At 50.0% G+C, this 20139-nt stretch overlaps 1 protein-coding gene across 1 annotated transcript in view; it reads right to left on the reverse strand.

The window, feature by feature from the left end:
- Window positions 1–20139, reverse strand: part of SMG5 (SMG5 nonsense mediated mRNA decay factor) — a 34172-nt gene that overhangs the window by 4649 nt on the left and 9384 nt on the right. Inside the window, exons 5-21 of the mRNA XM_071579400.1 lie at window positions 17026–17115; window positions 15682–15771; window positions 14769–14847; window positions 14088–14213; window positions 13566–13634; window positions 11482–11690; window positions 11211–11348; window positions 9469–10170; window positions 6289–6458; window positions 5927–6002; window positions 4966–5141; window positions 4452–4610; window positions 4173–4232; window positions 2687–2846; window positions 2221–2311; window positions 1530–1604; window positions 45–183 (exon numbers count right to left, since the gene is read on the reverse strand). Of these exons, the coding sequence (XP_071435501.1) occupies window positions 45–183; window positions 1530–1604; window positions 2221–2311; window positions 2687–2846; window positions 4173–4232; window positions 4452–4610; window positions 4966–5141; window positions 5927–6002; window positions 6289–6458; window positions 9469–10170; window positions 11211–11348; window positions 11482–11690; window positions 13566–13634; window positions 14088–14213; window positions 14769–14847; window positions 15682–15771; window positions 17026–17115 (2609 nt within the window). The remainder of the gene's footprint in view (window positions 1–44; window positions 184–1529; window positions 1605–2220; window positions 2312–2686; window positions 2847–4172; window positions 4233–4451; window positions 4611–4965; window positions 5142–5926; window positions 6003–6288; window positions 6459–9468; window positions 10171–11210; window positions 11349–11481; window positions 11691–13565; window positions 13635–14087; window positions 14214–14768; window positions 14848–15681; window positions 15772–17025; window positions 17116–20139) is intronic.

Below are 20139 nucleotides of genomic sequence, written 5' to 3' on the forward strand. Positions count from 1 at the left end.
CAGGAAGCAGAACAACTCGGCTCAGCCAGAAAAGAGCTACTGACCTGCATGGGCACCGAGAATGTGCTTGGGTCCTCCAGCTGGAAGCCCGTGATGATGGTGACCATTCCCGTGGTGTCATCCTCTCCACTCCCTTGGGACACTGTCAGTTGTTTGCAGCTGTCCAGTATTTTATAGAGGTTCCTGTCAGAAAAGAGAAACAGAGGGGAAGGTCAGTGGGAGACCACATCTGCTCAGGACACGTGGGAAGGACTGCTTCCCTGTTCCCCTTTAAGGACTTTTCCGAGACCCTTCTGAGCACAAAGCACTTGGTGTGAGATGTGCAGATGGATGTCCCTAACTCCAGGGAATTCCATCATTACTCACTGTATTGAGTTTGTGTGGCCAGGTTTTGGTAGCGACAGGGCTACAGGGGCAGCTTCTGTGAGAAGCTGCCAGAACTTTCCCCCATGTCCAGCAGAGCCAATGCCAGTGGCTCCAGGATGGACCTGCTGCTGGCCAAGGCTGAGTCAATCAGGAACGACAGTAATGCCTCCATGGTAACATATTTAAGGAGATAAAAAGTTGTTGTGCAGATCAAATTGCAATCAGAGAAGAGCAGAGTGAGAACATGTGAACAGCAGGGCAGACCCCAAGGTCAGTGCAGCAGAAGGAAGGGCAGGAGGTGCTCCAGATGCCAGAGCTGAGGTTCCCCTGCAATCTGTGGTGCAGCCCATGGTGAGGCAGCTGTGCCTCTGCAGCCCATGGAGGACCATCAAGGTGCAGAGATCCACCTGGAGGAGCCCACACAGAGCAGGGGGATGCCAAAGGAGGCTGTGACCCCAGGGAAGGCCCCTGATGGAGCAGGGTTCTGCAAGGGACCTGCTGACTCGTGGGGAGAGGAGTCCACACTGGAGCAGGTTTTCCAGGGAGGACCTCTGGCTCAAGCAGCCTGTGCCTGAAGGACTGATCCCACGGAAAAATGACCCACGTTGCAGCAGTTTGTGGAGAACTGTTGTCATGGGATGGACTCATGTTGGTTCAGGACTGTCTCCCTGTGGGAGGGGCCCCACAGGGAGCAGGGGAAGAACTGCTCTCCCTGAGCAGTGGCAGAAAGAACAACTGGACATAACACCCATTCCCATCTCCCTGCACCACTGGGGGGAGGAGGCAGAACTTGGAAGGAGGGAGGGGTGGGGGAAGGTGTTTTTAAGATGTATTTGACTTCTCATTCTCCAGCTCTGATGTGTTAGTAATAAATTTAATTAATATCCCCACTTTGAGTCTGTTCAGCCCATGACAGTGATTGGTAAGTGATCTTTCCTGGTCCTTATCTCCACTCAGGAATCCCTCATTTTATTTTAACTCCTCTGTCCAGCTGCAGAGGGGAGGAAGAGTGGCTTTAGTAGGTACCTGGCACCCAGCCAGGGTCAACCCACTAGATTCACATACAACAAGCTCTATAAGGGGTTCCATTCCTGACACCTTTCCCCAAAGCCACCTGCCTGCTGGGAACCAGGCTCAGACACCTTCAGCTGCTGAAATCTTACCAGGCATCTAAATCTTGCCTCTTCAATTTATGCCTCTCGAAGCTCTTCCCAACATCTTTCTGGCAACGAATGTACCTGAGGAGAGAGCAGAGTCTCTGAGCTCACATGGAGACCATCAGACAGACCAAAGTCAGTGCTCCACAGCAGCTTCTCCAGGTGCTGGAGGGTCTTTCACAGGCTTTTACCAACCCAAATAACACCCAAAGGCCCACCCAAGGAATCCCTTGTGAATCCCTTTAATCGCTTCACTGTCTCACCACTGTCCCTGCCTGCTGCTCACACCATCACCATGTCTCAAAGCCCACCAGCCCCAACATGGACCTCAAAGATGCAGTTTGTCCTGACAGATGTTTGTGTTTCTGCAGAGCACTCTGGCAGTCTGGCTCTTCCAGCACTCCCAGTGCAGGGGCAAAGGGCACTGCTCTGGTTTATACAGCAACAGATACAACTCGCCCATTCCTCAGAAGCAGCTGCACTTCACAACTGAGCAGCAACTGCCAGCACATCTGGAGAACCAGCTGCTGGATCTGCTACACCATCTCCCTGTTCCTGAAGGCTGCCTTTCCCTCGGCCCACTCCTCGCTCTGCTCCAAGAGATACACAGCCTACTCCCACCACTGATGTTTTCTTCCACCCCAAAGCCCCCTCATTCCAAACGAAAGGGCAAATCACATCCCTCTCCTGCTCTCACCTGTTTCCCTTTTTAAATTCTGCCTCCAGATACCGGATGCTGTCCCGAGCACCGGCGTTCTCCTTTTTCAGGAAGTCTAAGCCATCGATAACTAACAACAAAAAAAACAAACCAGAAATAAACCCATCTTGCTTACAGTTCTACTTCTGCAAACTAATCCAGCGATGTCAATTATTCCCCATCCCATGGAACTCTCTCTGATGCACAGCAGTCATGGCTGCTGCAGGAGAGGCAGAGGGGGAACAGGACCTCTCTCCTCCCAGATGTTCTCCAACACACTCTGTCCAGTGCCAAACAGGCCACATATAAAACAGGCTCCAAAGGCAATATGTGGCAATGGTGTTGCAGCTGCTTCAGCCAAAGTCAAGAAGGAGGGAAGGTCACCACCCAGGGCCCCGGCGCCTGCTCCCAGCATGAAAGGGACAGGGGCAGACAGCCACAGTTACCTCCCATGGAGTCCTCATACCTGTGCGAGGGATGATGATTATGAACCTCCCGCTGGTGGCCAGTTGCTTGACAAGGGCCAGGTGCTGGCAAAGAGCCTGGGTGTCTGGGACAAGGTAAGGAGACATGGCTGACTGTGCCTTGGGCTGCTGGAGACTCCCCTCTAGCTGAGATACCTCCAGCTGAAAACAGATGCAGAGACACTGGCTTCACATTTATGCTGAAACAAACCATCAAAGGGGACAAGACTCATCCTGCAAAACTCCACCAGGACCTTCCAACCTCCCAGCCCATGGAGTAGAGGACTGGATGCCAGAGAGTTGGTGAGAGATGACAGTCCCCACTCTTCACTGCCCCAGCACGGCCCCACCTTGAGTACTGTGAGCAGTTTTGGGCACCTCAATACAAAATGGACATTAAACTACTAGAGAGTGTCCAGAGGAGAATGACCAGGATGGTGAGGATGGCCTTGAGCAGCTGAGATTACTCAGCTTTGAGGGTGATCCCCCATCACAGCCTACACCTCCTTCATGGGGGTCAGCGAGGGGGAGGTGCTGATTTCCTCTTTCCGATGACCAGAAACGGGACATGAGGAAATGGTTCATTCCATTTCCAGTTTCATTGCTGCATCAGGGGAATGGTTCAGGCTGGACATCAGGAAAATATTCTTCCCCCACAGGGTGGTTGGTCCCTGGAAAGGGCTCCCCATGGCAGTGGTCAAAACACAAAGCCTGCCAGAGCTCAGGGAGTGCCTGGACAATGCTCTTGGGCATTTCATTTAGTTTTAGGTAGCCCTGTGAGGAGCAGGGAGTTGGACTCCATGATCCTTATGAGTCCCTTCCAATTTGAGACATTCTACAGTTGTCTATGCAGAATGGACTTACTGCTTCTGTGTGGGACAGGAGCAGAGAGGTCCCTCTCCCTCCCTCTCTCCCCCTCCCCTCCCTCTCTCCCCCTCCCCTCCCCTCCCCTCCCTCTCTCCCCCTCCCCTCCCCTCCCCTCCCTCCACCTCCCCTCCCTCTCTCCCCCTCCCCTCCCCTCCCTCTCCCCCTCCCTCTCTCCCCCTCCCCTCCCCTCCCTCTCTCCCCCTCCCTCTCTCCCCCTCCCCTCCCCTCCCCTTCTACCCTTCCCTTCCCTTCCCTTCTACCCTTCCCTTCCCTTCCCTTCTACCCTTCACTTCCCTTCCCTTCTACCCTTCCCTTCCCTTCCCTTCCCTTCTACCCTTCCCTTCCCTTCCCTTCTACCCTTCCCTTCCCTTCTACCCTTCCCTTCCCTTCCCTTCCCTTCCCTTCCCTTCCCTTCCCTTCCCTTCCCTTCCCTCCCCTCCCCTCACCTTCCCTTCCCTCCCCTCACCTTTCCTTCCCTAACCTTCCCTTCCCTAACCTTCCCTTCCCTTCCCTCTGACATTCCTTTCCCTTCCCTGTTTCTGACATTCCTTTCCCTTCCCTTCCCTCTGACATTCCAGCCATTACCCTGCTGGTTTTCAGGCTGGAACTGGCCTCTCCTACCTGCAGTCGAAGCTGAGCCATGTCTCTCATGAGCCTGTTCCGACGAGCCTCCTCTGCAGCCTGGTTACAAAACCAAACTTCCATATCAGTTAGCAGAAAACACACCAGCTGACATTAGCACGTGCTTCCAGAAACAGGGTGAAAAGGGGACACCAAAGTAGGTTTAAGGAGCAGAATTTTCATCTCCCCCCAAAGATCTGCAATTATAGTTACAACCTAATAGTAACCTACAGACAACTGTGCCAAGTAGAGAGAATTCATCCACCTCTGCCAACTCACCATGTGAAACTGGGCCTGGGCCTGGTGCAGCAAGTTGTCTTGGTCTGACTGTGCTATGCTGATGAAAATCCCAAGCTCTGAGTTGAACTGCAAGATGCTGCCTTGCAGGTGGGTAATGAAGTGACCGAAGCTCCGAATGCAGCAGATCCTCACGACAGACTGCAAGGAAGCAACAGGCAGTTGGTGGCCACGGGGCTGCAGCCCGAGCCAGCTCTGACCCACAGCTGACACTTTCAGAAAAGCAGGAACTGCTACTAAACTGCTAATTCTGATGGATGTTCCTGATCTTTTCTGAAGTCAGACACTGCAGGAGGGAGCTGCAGGAAAGCTGACAGCTGGCCAAAATGCTCACGAGTGCCATTGGTCTGGGCTTCCTTAACCCAAGAAAGCCTCAGGAAACACCAGCAGCCCTCCCCTCACCCCAAACCTCTGCTCAGGCACTCAGTGCTGGGAAAACGAACCACATAAAACAACAATCCAGGTCTGACTTTCTTCAGGATTTATTCCAACTCACCTCCTCAACTGCTGAGAAAATGGGTCGGTCCTGCTCAAAGTTAAACCTCTTGTGTGCATTTTTCAGAGGGGGGAGATTGCGCAGGGCCACATCTTCTGGGAGCAGCAGGCTGGCCTTCAGGTCTGGGAGCTCAGCATCACTCAGGATGTCCTTGACCTCATCACACAGGGCCAGCCCTGAAGAGGAGGGACAGGAAGTAGAGAAAAACAACTGATAAGGGGACAAAGATGAAAACTGCTTTAAGGCACATGATCTGTTAATGGTCACTGGCAGAGGAGTGTCCTGTGAGCACCTGCTGAAGGAGGAACCAAAAGGCCACCCACAATATAAAGAGCAACTGTCCCAAACAGCCTGCTGAGCGACTCCAGGAATTCTCCTGTTTGGAGGGACAGCTTTCCCACTCGTTCCAACAGATCAGCATCCCTGTTAAAACTCTGCTTCTTGTGAGCATTTTCAGGCTCAGCCCCAAGGAGGCACAGAAGGCACATCACAAGCAGCTGGAGCTCCAAAACTATTTTCCAGGATTGCCATGACAAAATCACAGCCTTACTTCTGCTTCTGGCAGTGAATTTTACTCCTGTTGGCCACACAAGGATTTTCACACGCTGGTGTCAGTGTTTCAGTGCACTGTCAGCCATACATGATGTGCTAATTGAGCATTTTTTGTGTGTGATTTTTGGGACTGTCCTGTCAGAGCCAGGAGTTGGACTTGATAATCCTGGTGGGGGTCCCTTCCAAGTCAGGATATTCCACGATTTTCTGATTCTGAAGTCTGTGGGACAGTATTTAACTGGAATGGTGTTTAAACAAAGAAACCAACGCACATGCACAGGTCACTTCCCACTGTGCTTATAACAACTGCTACTGGGAATTATGTCACCCTGGAATCTCCCACACACCCTGGGAATCACTAAGGACTAAGATTGGTGAAACATCACATTGCCATTTCCTTCTCCAGTACCTGATGCCTGCAGGTCTGCAGCAGAAGGCAGAAGGTTCAGGAGCACAGACAGCCTGTTCCACAGGCTCTGAGAGCTCTGCAGGAAAAGAACACAAAAGGCCACAAAAAACATCAGTAGAGATGTGCACAACAACCAGGCCACTTGAACCTTCCAGCATCTCACAGCCCTCAGAATGCTTTATGAAGAATAAACCTCACTACCCTTCTTAAGTCCAGATTAGCTCAATTCAGCTGGTGGGGGATGTAACATCACCCTGTGCCTGAGACTGGGACTGGGACTGTGGCTGCAACCTGCCCTCCCAATCCCAGCTCAGGGGAACTGCCCAGACACAGCCTTAGGGGAGCCCTGACACCGTCCCCACCTGAGCACACATGATGATGAGGTCTGTGTTTGTCCTCAGCCAGTCCAGGAACACCTTGACAGTGAGCAGCAGCCCTTCATTGGTCATGATCTCCAGCTTCTCCTGAAGGGATCGCTCATTCCTGCAGGATTTGTTACTTGAAATGCTTTCCTCAGAGTCAGACACATCATCTGGAAAACAAAGAAAAGTGCAGGATGGCAGGCATTAAATCCCCTGAGACACTAAGCCCTGCTGGTGTCAGAACTGCACTGGGTGGGTAAAGAGTTTTGTTGAACTACTTGATGCTTCCACATACCCTCAGAAAACCAGTCCCTTGCCCACCACGGTCCCTTGCACTGTTACCAATATGTATCATTCCTGCATCTTCTTTTTCCTTGGGAGAAGAGGACTAAGATCTCCTGGGAAGGTCTGACAAATCCCTTAACCCCAGCAGCAGCCTCCAAGAGACTTGCTGACAGAGCAGGCAGCACGTGCCTGCACAAGGGGCAGGTTAGTTCCTGCAGGGAACAGAGCCAGCAATGGCCACAAGTCCAGCATGCTCCCAGCTTTGGGCCAGTCAAGAGAAGGAAATGGCAGGGCTGTCCTATGACCTGGGCCCAGGGAATTTTAAATATTGAATATATTTTTTGCAATCTTGTAATTCTCTGGAAGTGAGGATCTCAAAGCCATTGCCAATGGAATCACAAGTGATACACATGACCTGAGCTCAAGGCAGGAATCAACTGACCCATTTTGCTGCAATCCCTTATTTCAAGGGCTGCCACTGCTGCCTATTAACACAGCAATGGGCATTCCATAAAGCCTTGGAATCACAAGGGAGAAGGTGGTTTATTCAGAACCCTTCCATGACAGTATTACACCACAAACTAGCAGTTTGGAAACAGCACAGCTGAGGAGAGCTCAAAACTAAAAAGAACAGGGGTTAGCAAACTCATTCCAACCTTCATTTTCTACATCTGTAAAGGTATCATGGCCACAGTTCCTGGAGCTGCAACATCGGAATAACCCACTGAAGAGAAGGGTTAAACAGACCAAAATTCATATGCTTCTTCCCTTAGCCCCCATCTCTTTCATGTGGCCACAGAGCAGTGCTGGGAGCCAGTCAACACTGATATGATCTAATACTGCCCCTTCCAATTCTGGCCCAGGAAAAGTCTGAATCCTGCCAGTGCTGCAGGCCAGCTGGATTTGGCAGCAGGATGCAGAGTGTTTCCTGGCTCCAGGGAAGCTGAAAGGAATGACAAACAAGACCAAACAGGCCCATGTGGTTTTATCTGAAATACAAACAATTCCCTGTAGTGCACCAGATCTCCCTTTACAGCTCTTTTTGCCCAGAACATCCCTTGCTTGTAAGTTGGGTGGGAATGGAGACATGGCAGCTCCACCTGCTGTGCATCTCCAGGGGGTTCAGCCTGGAACACTTGGCGAGGCATTTTCGGGGGGTCACAGAGAGGCCTCTGATACCTCCCACATGCACCCAGGTCACATCTTACCAACAAACTCCTATGAGAGCTTAGCAGGGTTGATAAACTGTCATCTCATGGAGAACTTCCTCCCCTGCATCTGCACTGTCTGTCACCAGAAGCACTGTGAAGTGTCTGACTAGGGATTTCACAAGTGAAAAAGAAAGATAATTCCCATCTCTAATATTTGCTGGAATTATCCTCTGAAGTCAGCAAGGCTTCACTAAGGCAAATCATGCTTGACAAATTTAGTGGCCTTCTAGAATGAGGTTACAGCAGTGGGGGATAAGGGAAGAGCAACTGACATCATCTGCTCATATCTGTGCAAAGCATTTGACTCTGTCCCTTATGACATCCTTGTCTCTAAACTGGAGAGACATGGATTTCATGGATAGACCACTTGGTGGACAAGGAATCAGCTTGATGGTCACTCTCAAAGAGCTGCAGCCAACAGCTTGATGTCCAGTTGGAGTGCAGTGACAAGTGGCATCCTCAGGGGTCAGGACTGGGACCAGCACTTTTTAACATCTTTGTTGTTGGTGGGATGGACAGTGAGATCAAGTGCACCCTCAGCCAGTTTGCCAACACTGAGTTGTGTGTTGGGGTCACACCAAGGGATGGCACCAGAGGGACCTCGACAGGCTGGAAAAGTCAATTTGTGCCAACTCCAGGTGGTTCAGTGAGGCCAAGGGCAGGTACTGTACCTGCATTGGGGCAACCCCCCAGAAACACAGGCTGAGGGGGAATGGATGGAGAACAGTCCAGAGGAGAAGGACTTGGGGGTGTGGGTTGACAGGAAGCTCAACTTGACCCACTGGGAGCCCGGAAAGCCAATACTGTGCTGGGCTCATCCCCAGCAGTGTGAGCAGCACGTGATGGGGGCTATTCTGTCCCTCTGTTCGCTCAGGTGAGACCCCACCTGCAGTGCTGCCTCCAGCCTTGGGGCCGCCAGCACAGCAAGGACATGGAACTGCTGGAGCGGGTCCAGAGGAAGCCATGGAGATGCTCCAAGGTTTGGAGCCCCTCAGCTCTGGAGACAGGCTGGGAGAGCTGGGGCTGTTCAGCTGGAGAAGAAAAGGCTCTGGGGAGACCTTAGAGCCCTTTCCAGTGCCTAAAGGGGCTCCAAGAGAGCTGGAGAGGGACTTTGGACAAGGGCCTGGACAGGACAAGGGGAAATGGATTTAAGGTGAAGGAGGGTAAATTTAGATGAGGTATTAGGAAGAAATTCTTCCCTTTGAGGGTGGTGAGGGCCTGGCACAGGTTGCCCAGAGAAGCTGTGGCTGCCCGATCCCTGGAAGTGTTGAAGGAGTCAGTTGGACCAGGCTTGGAGCAACCTGGTCTAGCGGAAGGTGTCCCTGCCCAATGCAGGGTTGTGGGACAAAATGAGTTTTAATGTCCCTTCCAAACAAACCATCCTGTGACCCTGTAATTATCTGAGCTGCTCAGTGTTTAGTCTGTGAAGCTGAAGCTCTCCTGCTAACTGTGGCTGGCTGCAGGTGTTGCCTCTGCTCATGTGCTCATATTCCTGGATGTCTGGCAGTAAAGTAAAACTCCCCCTTCAGGGAATGCCCAGCCCAAGGCCTGCCCAGTACTTGGGCAACCTCCTTCTCCAAACCTTGCCAAAGGAGGGCTTCCACCATGAGAAAAGGGGAATTTAGCAAACACCCTGCCACAGCTTGCAGTTTTCTATTTAAAACTGCAATAACCAGGCCCTTACCTTGCTCTGCCAAGCTGGGCTTCTCCAGATCTCCATTGACACATGGCTTGTTCTCTATCCCATCCTTCAAGGCAGGTGGTTCACTGTTGGGTTTCAGGAGGATGTTGCTGAATGTGGGGGCCAAGCGGAAGCACCGTTTGGTCTGGAACAGTTGGGTGGACATGGCCTGCAGATTACTGGCTATGCTCGCATCATTACTGCCCAGGGAAGCTGGCCCATTGACTGCTGCATCTGCTGCCTCAGTTTTAGAGATGCTTGAGCTCTTGGAGTCCCCGAGCCCACTGCCATCCACACAGTTTTTTAAGGCCTCTTTGGGCTCACCTTTGCCTCGGCCACTTCCCTCCTCACCCGGTTCATCCTCCATGTCCTCCAAGTCAGACCGAGATTCCTGGCTGTTCATGTCAGAGTCTGTCTCCACATCAAAAGCAGCTTCTCCTTCTTCATCACTCTTCTCTGAGCCACTCTCTGAGCCATCACTGCCCTTGATGGAGCCCTGGCTGGAGTCAGAGTCAAAGCCCTCACTCAGGTCGCTCTCATCCACGTTCTGGGGGTGGCGGCGGCGCCGCAGACAGGAGAGCCGTGAGTATTTCTTGCTTTTCTTGCAGTCGTTCTTTCGCTGTTCCTCGCTGGGCTGATGATTGGCCAGCTCTGCTTCAGCTTCCTTCTCAATTGAGTTCACAGGCTCTCGGGACTCCTGATCATCTGCATTTACAAGGGAGAATGTAACTTTAAGTCACAATGTGTCCCACAGGTTGCTGCTTGCCAGCCCAGAGCCCGGGGAACCAGGGCTGCAAAATTCAGCCATCACTTCCGTCAGTGTCAGAACAAGCAATGGCAACCCCAGAATGGCTACTCACTTCCTAGAGGCACCTGAGAAGCCCTGGGAAGCCATGACTCCTACAGCCCAAGCTGTGCTGCTCCATTGCCAGGCAGCCTTAGTGCTGAAAGCTGCTAAACCAGCACAAAACACAGATGAATCCTAACTCTCCTCCCCAGCTTTCCACAGCAGGAGAGCCGAGCGACCCACCAAGCAAGGCAGGGGAATCTGCCCTGTAACTACCCTGAGCTGACCCAATGCCTTCACAGATCAACACGCTCCCAAGCCTTTGCAGCAACCCTGGATCACCCTGACAGCTTCAAAACCTGCAGAGGAGGGGTCATTCATTGTTGTTTTTACCAGGAACCCTCTCAGCCTGCATTCAGTGAGGTACTGCAAACAGACTGTTTACGGGGCAAACATGCAGTAGTTTTATTCTCTGCTTAACAAGATCCCCCAAACACTCAAGAGCTGCCCTTGCCTGAGCAGAGCTGAGGTAAGACAAGAGGGCCTGCCTCCCCAGGCCCCTCAGCCTCCCTCAGTCCAGGTCTTTCACCCAAGATCATCTCCTCAGTGGAGGAGGAAAGAGGCCAGTAAACAACAGCCAACAGAGAAAATAAAGTGTCAGGTTGGGGTAAACAAGTGATGAATGAGCTGCCAAGAAACACAGAAGGCAAACTCCTTATAAGGAAAGCAACCTGTTCAGCCTGTGATGATTCAGATACTCACAAAGAGTATCCGAATGAAGACTGCTCAGCAGATCACCCATCTTTAGGGATTCCAACCCAGCAGTTGAAGGTCAAGATATCTGTACCCCAACTCAGGCACTACACTACAAAAACCATGCCCAGATTAGGAAAGGAAAAGCCTGCCCTATAGGCAGGCAACTGGGGAGACCCATCTGCTGCCATCTCTGTTCTCTTACCTGTACCATCACTCTGAAAGGCTGGGACAGGATTTTCCCCTTCTTCTAGCTCTGCCTGGAGGCGAATATTGACGTGATTGATCAGATGAGAGAAGAGGGCCAGGGTGAAGGCAATGGCTGCACTGTACTGCTTGGAACCTGCAACCAGACAGTGAGGGGGAGGAGGAGGTGAGCACCAGGCCACAACACAAACACCAGTTCACGCAGCATCTCCAGCCTAACTGCACTGCTGAGTGCTCATCATGACATTTCCACAGAAAGCACTGGTTACCTGCCCTCTTGAGGCTGTGAACACTCATAAGGCAGATGATGACCATGCGAAAGATCAGGAGATCAGGCAGGAAGGAGTAGCCACTCTCATATTCTTCTTCATCTTCGCTACTTGAGCCCAGGTTGGGAGAGGAGGGCAAGTAGAACAAGCACAGGTTGAAATCCTCCAGCACAGACTGGCAGAGAGATGTCAGCTCAGAATCCAGAGAGCTTAACAAAAGTTAAAAATAAACAAGAATTATTACTTAAGACTCATGCTGCTGGCAATGTCTGTACAGAAACTGAACCAAACCCACCAGTTAGGCTGTCCTTTAGCACTAGGCAGGATGAAAGCACTGGGCAACATACTACAGGCAACAACAGCTATGGGAAGCAAATGACATTAATCAGATCATGCCTTCCTCTTCAAAGCTTCTAAACTAAAACCAAATGGTAACTAGAGATGGGTTACCAAAAACCAGATGACTTTTCTCCAGGGAGCTCATCAGTGGCCATTAAGATACACAAGGCACTTCAATGTTAAAGTGAGCAAAACTTCCAGATGCATTCATTGCTCAGTGGAAGTGTTACACTGCACACACAGGACACTTGGCTTTTCCTCCTCCCACGTCTCTAACCTGCAGCCCCATAAGAATATTCCAAATCCTCTAAAATTATTTGCTCCTTCAAAGGAAGCACCCATTGGATCAGTGCAGGGGGCTATGGGAGCCTCCCAGTTACAAAACAAACCCACCTGCAGAAGTTCCAGCAAATCTTTTTCAGGGGGAAATGTCCCTGGGGAATTGAAGTAATTTCCAATTTTCTTATGTGCTAAATACATGTTAAGTGGATATTAAAGGAGCCTTGTAGTTCCACCCTGGTGTAATTCAAGGCTGGAAAGCCAATCCCATACTGGGCTGCATGAGCAGGTTGAGGAAATGTTCTCCCTCTCTGTCTGGCATTCACAAGGTGGCATCTGCATCCAGTCTTGGGGTCCCCGTGACAAAAAACCCACCAAAGAAAAAGACAGTGACAAACTGGACTTAGTCCAGCAGAGGAACAAAGAACATGATGTATGGAAAGAGGCAAAGAGAATCAAGTTTGTTCAGTCTGAAGGACAGAAGGCTCAGGGGGGACTGTCTTTTGTTTCCAGATGCCAAACAGGTGATTTCAGAGGACCGAGAAAGACTCTCCTCAGTGGTGCACAGCAAAAGGAAGGGAAGTGATGGGTACACACTGCAGAAAAGGAAAACAAGACCAGATGCAATGAGAAAAAATTCCATGGTGAAAGTAGGGGAAAGGGGACCAGAAATGTGTGGTATCTCTGTTCTTGGATCCAGTCAAAACTCAGTGAGATGAGGCTCTGAACAACCTGATCTGACTTAACATCTGTATCTACCTTCACAGTGAATGCTGCTTTGGGGGAGGACTGGACCCCCAGAAGGTCCCTTTGAACCTAAACCATTCCACAATGAGTTTAAGTGCAGACTGTGTCTAAGACCTTTAAAATGCCTGTTCTATTCCAAGCTGTAAGAGATTAATTTACAATCACCTGAAAGACTCCAGCAGAGTCAGAGAAACAACCCCCCCCCAAAAAAAAACCCAACAAAAAAAACCCAAAATCACACAGCTGTACAAAGCTTTCTATTTATTCTAACACAACCAGGTTTGGCTGTTTGTTTCTCTGAACAAGATGTTTGCTTACAGATGACCAAGTGCAGTGAACAGCCCTGCAACAGCAACTCTTTGCTGTCACATCAGCCCAAATCCAGGGCTTGCCAGGAAAAAGCATCTGATGACTGCACAAGGTAAGCAAACACCAAAGGCACAGCACAGCACAGAGACAGCTGCGAGGCTCAGGAGTTCAACACTTACTCAGTGCTGGCTTGATTTAGACAGTGACAAAGTATTTAACCCTTAGGTATTTCAGTCTGCCCTGGGAGACAATCTTCCTCGTGCTCCCTGCATGGATAGTCTGAAGTCCTGGAGCTTTAGGCAGAAAGCCTCAGGCCAGGCACTGTTATCCTAACAGGAACTCATCCCTCCAATTCCAAGTGCCTGATGCTGTGAGTTATCAACAGAAGATACACTCTGCCATAACCTTACCTGCTCTTTGGCTGCAAAAGACTCTGCAGGTACATGAAGCTCACCAGCAACCTCTTTATGTCTTTGCCTCTAAAAGGATGGAAGAGAAAACACTGTAAAGCAGGTCCCCCATCACAGAGATGGGCTGATCTGACAGAGCTCTGTTAACAGGTAAATCAGGTCTCAAGTGAAAACTGCATTCTGATGAAACTGGAGCAAAGAAGACAATTTACATACTGCCAACTGCCATCAATATGCCCCAACCCTCATAAATAGGCCTCAGCTCCAGGGGAGAGTAGGAAAATCTCTCATCTCAAACTCTAAACCTGGCCAGCATTTAGCTTTTCTCCTGAAATTATGACTCAAGACATCAAGAATGGGATCTAGAGTGAAGCTCTTGAAATTCTGGGAGCAGTCACCTTGTTGAATGGCCCATCTAGCAGTTCCACTTGCCACAAAGACACCACTTCCAACCCAGAGGATGACACTGCTGGCACTAAAAACCCTCAGCCTGAACCCCTCTCCTTTTCTTTCCCTTCTTACCGTTTCTTACTTGGAGACAACTTCCTGGTTTCACATTTCTTCAGCTGGTGATACATCTTGGCTGCTTTGTCATACAGTCGCTTCAGGTTCCCATAGGCACCTTCGAAGGACACTTCAGACTGGATGCTGAGACACCAGAAGAGGACACAGCAGAAGTTACTTTGCTCATATTTTATGGCTTTAACTCACTAGCAGGTTCCTCAGGCACTGAGGCACAAGGACAGATGTGCTGCTGCCTGCACATGCTGGGCAACTTAACTCCCCCAGATGGCTGCAAGCCCAACTTCATCTGCTTCACAGTTCCCACCTGCCCTGCTCACACATCTTCTCAAATCAGTGCCTTCAGGCCAGGTTCAGATAATTGAATTTCACCCACCTCACTCCACAGGGTGCCTCCCTCAGCACCCTCACCTCCCTTCCTGCCTGGCTCTCCAGCTCAGGCTGGGTGAAGCCCTGCAGGTGCAGCCCTGCATGGGTGTTCAGCAACCAGCACAATGGTTTGATCTGACCAAGGCTCACTGTTATTACCAGCCCTGTTCAAGGGTGAACTAAACCCATCTCTTTCCCTTCCCCTGTAATTCAGCTGCTGAAAACAGTCCCAAGCCCAAAGCAGAGGTGAAGAAGCTCTGGCAACATGCTGCTCCATGGTGGCCCAGCACACCCAGATCCACAGGCACTCACCAGCGTAGGTAGCAGTAGGTCGCTTCCACATTGTAGTACTTGCTGCCTGCCAGTGTCCCCAGCTGGTTGAAGGGCATTCCTGTCAGGAAGGAGAAGGGCAATGGAATTCACTTGGAATTCTCCAGTGGCCCTGCTAGAAAGCAGATCCTTTCCCTCTCACTACATTTCCACACAGGAAGAAAACCAGGAGACACAGTTGTAAAGCTGCAGTACAAAGGTCTGGACTACTGAACCCTTCTGCCACCCAGGCTTTGTTTTCTGTTTCACAGAGCTTTTAGATACTCACCACCTTCTGTCAGCTATCTGCCTAAGAGGGCAGGGCAAACAATGCCTCCTCCTCCATATTAATTATGCCATGGCCTTGACTCTGTATTTCTCAACATAGACATCATCTTACCAGCACCTGAGAGCCCTGTTTCAGCTCACTGTGGTGCAGAAATTTTTGTCACTTGTTTGGGATCAGCCTATCAAAACAGCTCAGTAAGAACACTGCCAAGACTGAAGAGAACATTTGGCTGGAATTGCACACTTTAAGGTAAGACAGGCCCTCTACTCCAGCACTGATGTGTTCCCAGACAGAGGCACTTCTGAAAGAGGAAGCAGCATGTGAGATTATTTTTTCAGGGGTAAAAAGTGGGAGGTGACCAATAATGCTCTGCTTCTGGCAACAGAGAGCTGCATCTGCCCTCAACCGACAGGCACACTCAGGGAAGTTTGAGCTTCTCAGATGAATAAGGTGAAGTCACTGGCAAGGAGCACCCTGGCTTTAATTTCTCTCCCTGGCTTGCCAGCAAGAAAGGTTCTCAAAGAAAGCAAAAGGGATAAAACCACCTGACCAGTGTAGTATCACACACAGTCTTTAGGTTGTGGCAACACAATTTTAACAACTAAAAATTCATGGTAAGTGACTCACCAATTTGTGGTGCAACAGAAAGGGCTTGATAGTAAAACCGCTCGGCCAGCAGCTCCGTGTCCACACCTGCCAGCTCATTCTGATAGCGAGCTGAAAGGAAACCACACACCGCGCATCAGACACCCAAAGGCAGCATCTGCTCCTCCCTGCTGCAGTGCAGCAGTTCCCCTACAGATTGAAAACACCAGAAAACTTGAAATACTGGCCAAGTCAACAAATCCATCAAAGAACTGCTCTTGGCAAACACAGCGATGCACAGGGTTTGCCAGGCCTGTCTGAAGCACTTTCCTTGTACCTGCTCACCCCACCTGCCACAAGCCCTGCCCCTCCCAGGGGAGAGCTCTCCACACTTGGAGCAGCACGAGAGCAAAATGAAGATGTTCATCTGCTCTGTGTGTTAAGTGCAGATTCGTCTATCGTTGAAGTAACTCAGAGTTGTGCTCTATTTTCCAGTACCTCAGACTATATTCTACTCCAGCAGAATGTGAAATCTAAGTCAAGTCAGCTGACTTAACAAAACACCTGGCTGTAGCTAGACTGGAGTTTATTATTTTTTGGGTTTTTTTGTCTTTTTTTTGACAAACATAAGCATTTTGGAAAATGTAGGTGACAGCACTGTGAAGAGGTGAGCATGCTTCTCTCCCACCTCTTAGGTAAGTCACTTCTACTGGTCCACAAGACATTTACTTGCAATGCCATTTTTAGGTTGATTCATACACAACAATAATGCCAACCAGCTTGGGGCTGCAGTGTGTCAGACACACGTACCCACACCACACTTCCAAGAGCTGCTTTCTACACAGTACATGTTTGCTCCCTGCCTTCACTCCCACGTGTTCACACTCAAGAAGCTGACACACCACACACTTCAGGAGGGCAGGACTGTGGCTGCTATAAAAAGGATGACACATAGCCAGGCACAAGGACAAAGAACCTGGGGCTTTGCAGTGGTAAAACTCTGGATTGATGCACAATAGTGCCTAAATCTGATTTTCTGTCCCACTGGTGCTGCTGGTAGTGGCTCTGTAAGGCAAGTCAAAACTGAGCAGTTTGAGTCTCCTTCACACTGTCCAAGCCATGTAAACATAAGCAAAAGCTTCCACTCTTCAGCTGGTTATCAGCAGCAAACTCCTCATCTAGCTGCCCAAAACCAAAGCTCCTGCAACTCACAGCAGTTCAGCCACGAGGATTTCAGCTTATCCCAGTCTGTGACAAAGATGTCAGAGGGAAACAGTCTGTGAGTAACTCAACTGGTGCTTACTAACAGTGACAGCCTCACAGGGTACAGACACCATCTTTTTCCTGTTTTTAAGGGAATCCCTGAAGAGCAGATGCTGTCCTTACCCAGATCTCCAAGATAAACCAGGCACCGGTGACACGCCATCTGCGCCCACTCCATCTCCTTCTCCGAAGCAGACACGGGTTTCTTGCAACCTACAAGCAAACATGAAATCACTTACAGCACTGGGTGGAGGCTGCTGGGAAGACACAGGAGCTGCCCATGCCTCTGCCCAAGACACCCAAACCACAGCTGGCTGCTGCCTGTGGCATCTTATAGAGAGCAGTTGTTGTCAAAATGTGGAAAATAAACACAGAAAATACTCACAGACACTGTTGCTCACTCACTCTCCTTGGACACCCTGCTGGCCAGAGCATCACCACATCACCAATGGTCACAGAAATAAATGACATCACCTTGTCTACAAGGTGTGCCACAGCGACCTGGCTCCATCTGCCCTCAGATGAGAGGACAAAGGCCAATTCCTGTCTAGAGGATCTTGTGATCATGTCAACACAGCACTGAACACAAGCTATTAAGGCTGATTTCATTAGCATGGCTAATAAGGCCTTTGGATATGAGTGTGCACAAATCTCTGGAAGGCAGAACACTGTGCACTGGCACTGGGCAGCAGCACACAATGGACACAGACACTCACCAACACTGAAGATGGAAATAAATTCAGTGTCTCAAGACCAAGATCTAGACTTAGAACTGGCCAACCAAAAGAGAAGTAAAACAAAGAAAAATCAGGACAGAAGTCTGTGTTGTGGACAGGGCAGTTGGAGTCAGTCAGAGAAAACTTCCTCCAGACAACACTGTCTTTGCATCCAGGAGGAAACTGAGCTGGTGACAGGGCTGGAAGGCACATCCTGAGAGGAATGGCCATCAACTCCAGACTTCTCTAGGCTGGAGAAGAAGAGGCTGGGGAAGACCTTTATCAACCTCTGGAGCTTTACAAGGAGAGGAAAGTGCCAGTATCTTCTGCCTGGCATCCAGTGATAGGACACACAGGAATGCTTCAAAGCAGCCTCAAATGTTTAGACTGAATATAAGGAAGGCTCTTTTTACCAAGAAGGTGGTCACACCCTAGAATGGGCTTCCTAGAGTGGTAGTTGATGCCCCAGGACTGTCAGTATTAAAAAGGCATTTGGACAATGTCCCAGGCAACTCCTGGTCAGTCCTGAGTTGCTCAGGCAGTTAGACTGGGCAATTGCTGTAGATCCCTTCCAACTGAAATAGCCTTGTCTATTCTACACTAAACTTGCAAAGCAAAAGCAGTTCAGGCAGGGGAAAGTGTCAAAACCAACAAGCAAAGGCTGCAGCCAGCGGATCTGAACTAACTGAGGTCATCAAACATGACTCAGTTCCTGGGAAGGGCACATCCCACCTGCCCCAGCCAGCACGGCCACAGTTTGGCCAGAGCTCAGGAGGCAAAGGCTGCTGTGGCTGCACTTCCCCTCCAGAGAGCGACCACTGTCGCCCCGGCGTCACACACTGGGGTCAGCCTTCCTGCTGCCAAACACTTCCACCTTCTGGAGGAGAAAGTTCCCTCAAGCAGGAATCCCAAGGAAGACTTTTTAAGACTGATCCAGTCTGCACTCTGCTTCCCCCCTGGCTGAGGTTAAAAGGGTTGAAGTGAAATCTGGAGGCTGCGGTGTGGAGCTGTTCCCATTTACCAAGACGTGTTGTACGAGTGGCATTATACAAACACAGAGTCCTGAATCTGCATCCATAGATGCTGTTGGACCTACCCTCCCTTTTTTTGCTCTGAATCCTCCTGCTCCCATTCCCATAACCATCAGGTTGTGGCCACCCCAGTCTGTGGTTCATACTGGATCCTTACACATCCATCTTTTCTGGATAGGCAGGGTTCCACTTCTGTTTCCCAGTTATGTGCTCACTTGCCACATCCCTTTAATTAAAGAGCCCAACACACCAAGAAACCTGAACAAGGGGAGCTTTTCACATGCAATCACCCCCCAGGGCACAAACCCACCGGGAATGGAGGTTTTGAGGATTTACTAATTCTGCAGTACTGAGACACATCCCTCAAAGCAACAATTGCCAGGGACATCTGCCTTTTAAACCAACATTTCAAAGCTGACAGTGATACCTTCATCTCCCAGAACTAAGAGTAGGATCTCAGCACCTAAAATCTTCTTTTGTTAGAGACACACTAACTTCTCTTAGTCAGGTGCTGCTGTCCTCCCCCACTGCCAGCTTTAAGCACATCACTTACATCCTTGCTAATACAGTTCACAAAACACACAGAGGTTCCACTTCTCACCTGGACCCACCAAAACAGAAACATATGCCTTGAGGCACCCAGCACAACCCACAACAGATGGGAACAGATCATTACAAGGTAACAGAGAATGTGAATGCACAGGCAGCCTTCAGGACTGTAAACATTCTTACTCTTCCTCCCCTAACAGGTGTAATACCTCAGATTTCCCTGCACCTAAGGGCACACACAGAGATCACCTGGGCCAGCTGATGTCACCTGGACCAGCTGGCGTGAGCTACAGGACTTTCCTGTGTTCTCAGTCCAATATTCAATGGTGGTTTCAAAGTCACACAGTGAAGGGAGCACAGACAGAAGAGGCAGCAAGAAGAAGAACAGTGTCTTGGAGTGAATAGGATGTACTGTAAGAAATGTGTTGATTTCAAGAACCTATTCCTGTTTGTCTACCTTAATTAGGTTTTTAAAAACATTCTGCACAGCCAACAGCACTCTTCAATTTTCCATAAAAATCTAACATCACCTGACACTTACTAAAGAATTTTCTAACACTGTTTTCCTCATGTTAGAAACCCTTCTTTCTCCTTAATTTAGTATTACGAAAAAACAAACAAGTGCCATGGAAAAGAAAGCAGGACAGTCTGTTCTAGACAGGTAACTTGCTAGGCAGGGGAAAAAAAAGTAACCCCTTGAATGCTGAAACAAAAATAGTGTGGCCAGCAGGCCCAGGGCAGTGACCCTTCCCTTGGACTCTGCCTTGGGGAGGACACACCTTGAGTGTTGTGTTCAGTTCTGGGCCCCTCAGTTCAGGAAAGATCTTGAGGGGCTGGAGTGAGGCCAGAGAAGAGCAACGAGGCTGGAGAAGGGACTGGAGTTCAAGTGCTGTGGGGAGAGGCTGAGGGAGCTGGGGGTGTTTAGTCTGGAGAAGAGGAGG

Source organism: Pithys albifrons, chromosome 30 (assembly GCF_047495875.1).
Source record: "Pithys albifrons albifrons isolate INPA30051 chromosome 30, PitAlb_v1, whole genome shotgun sequence".
Taxonomy (NCBI): Eukaryota; Metazoa; Chordata; class Aves; order Passeriformes; family Thamnophilidae; genus Pithys; species Pithys albifrons.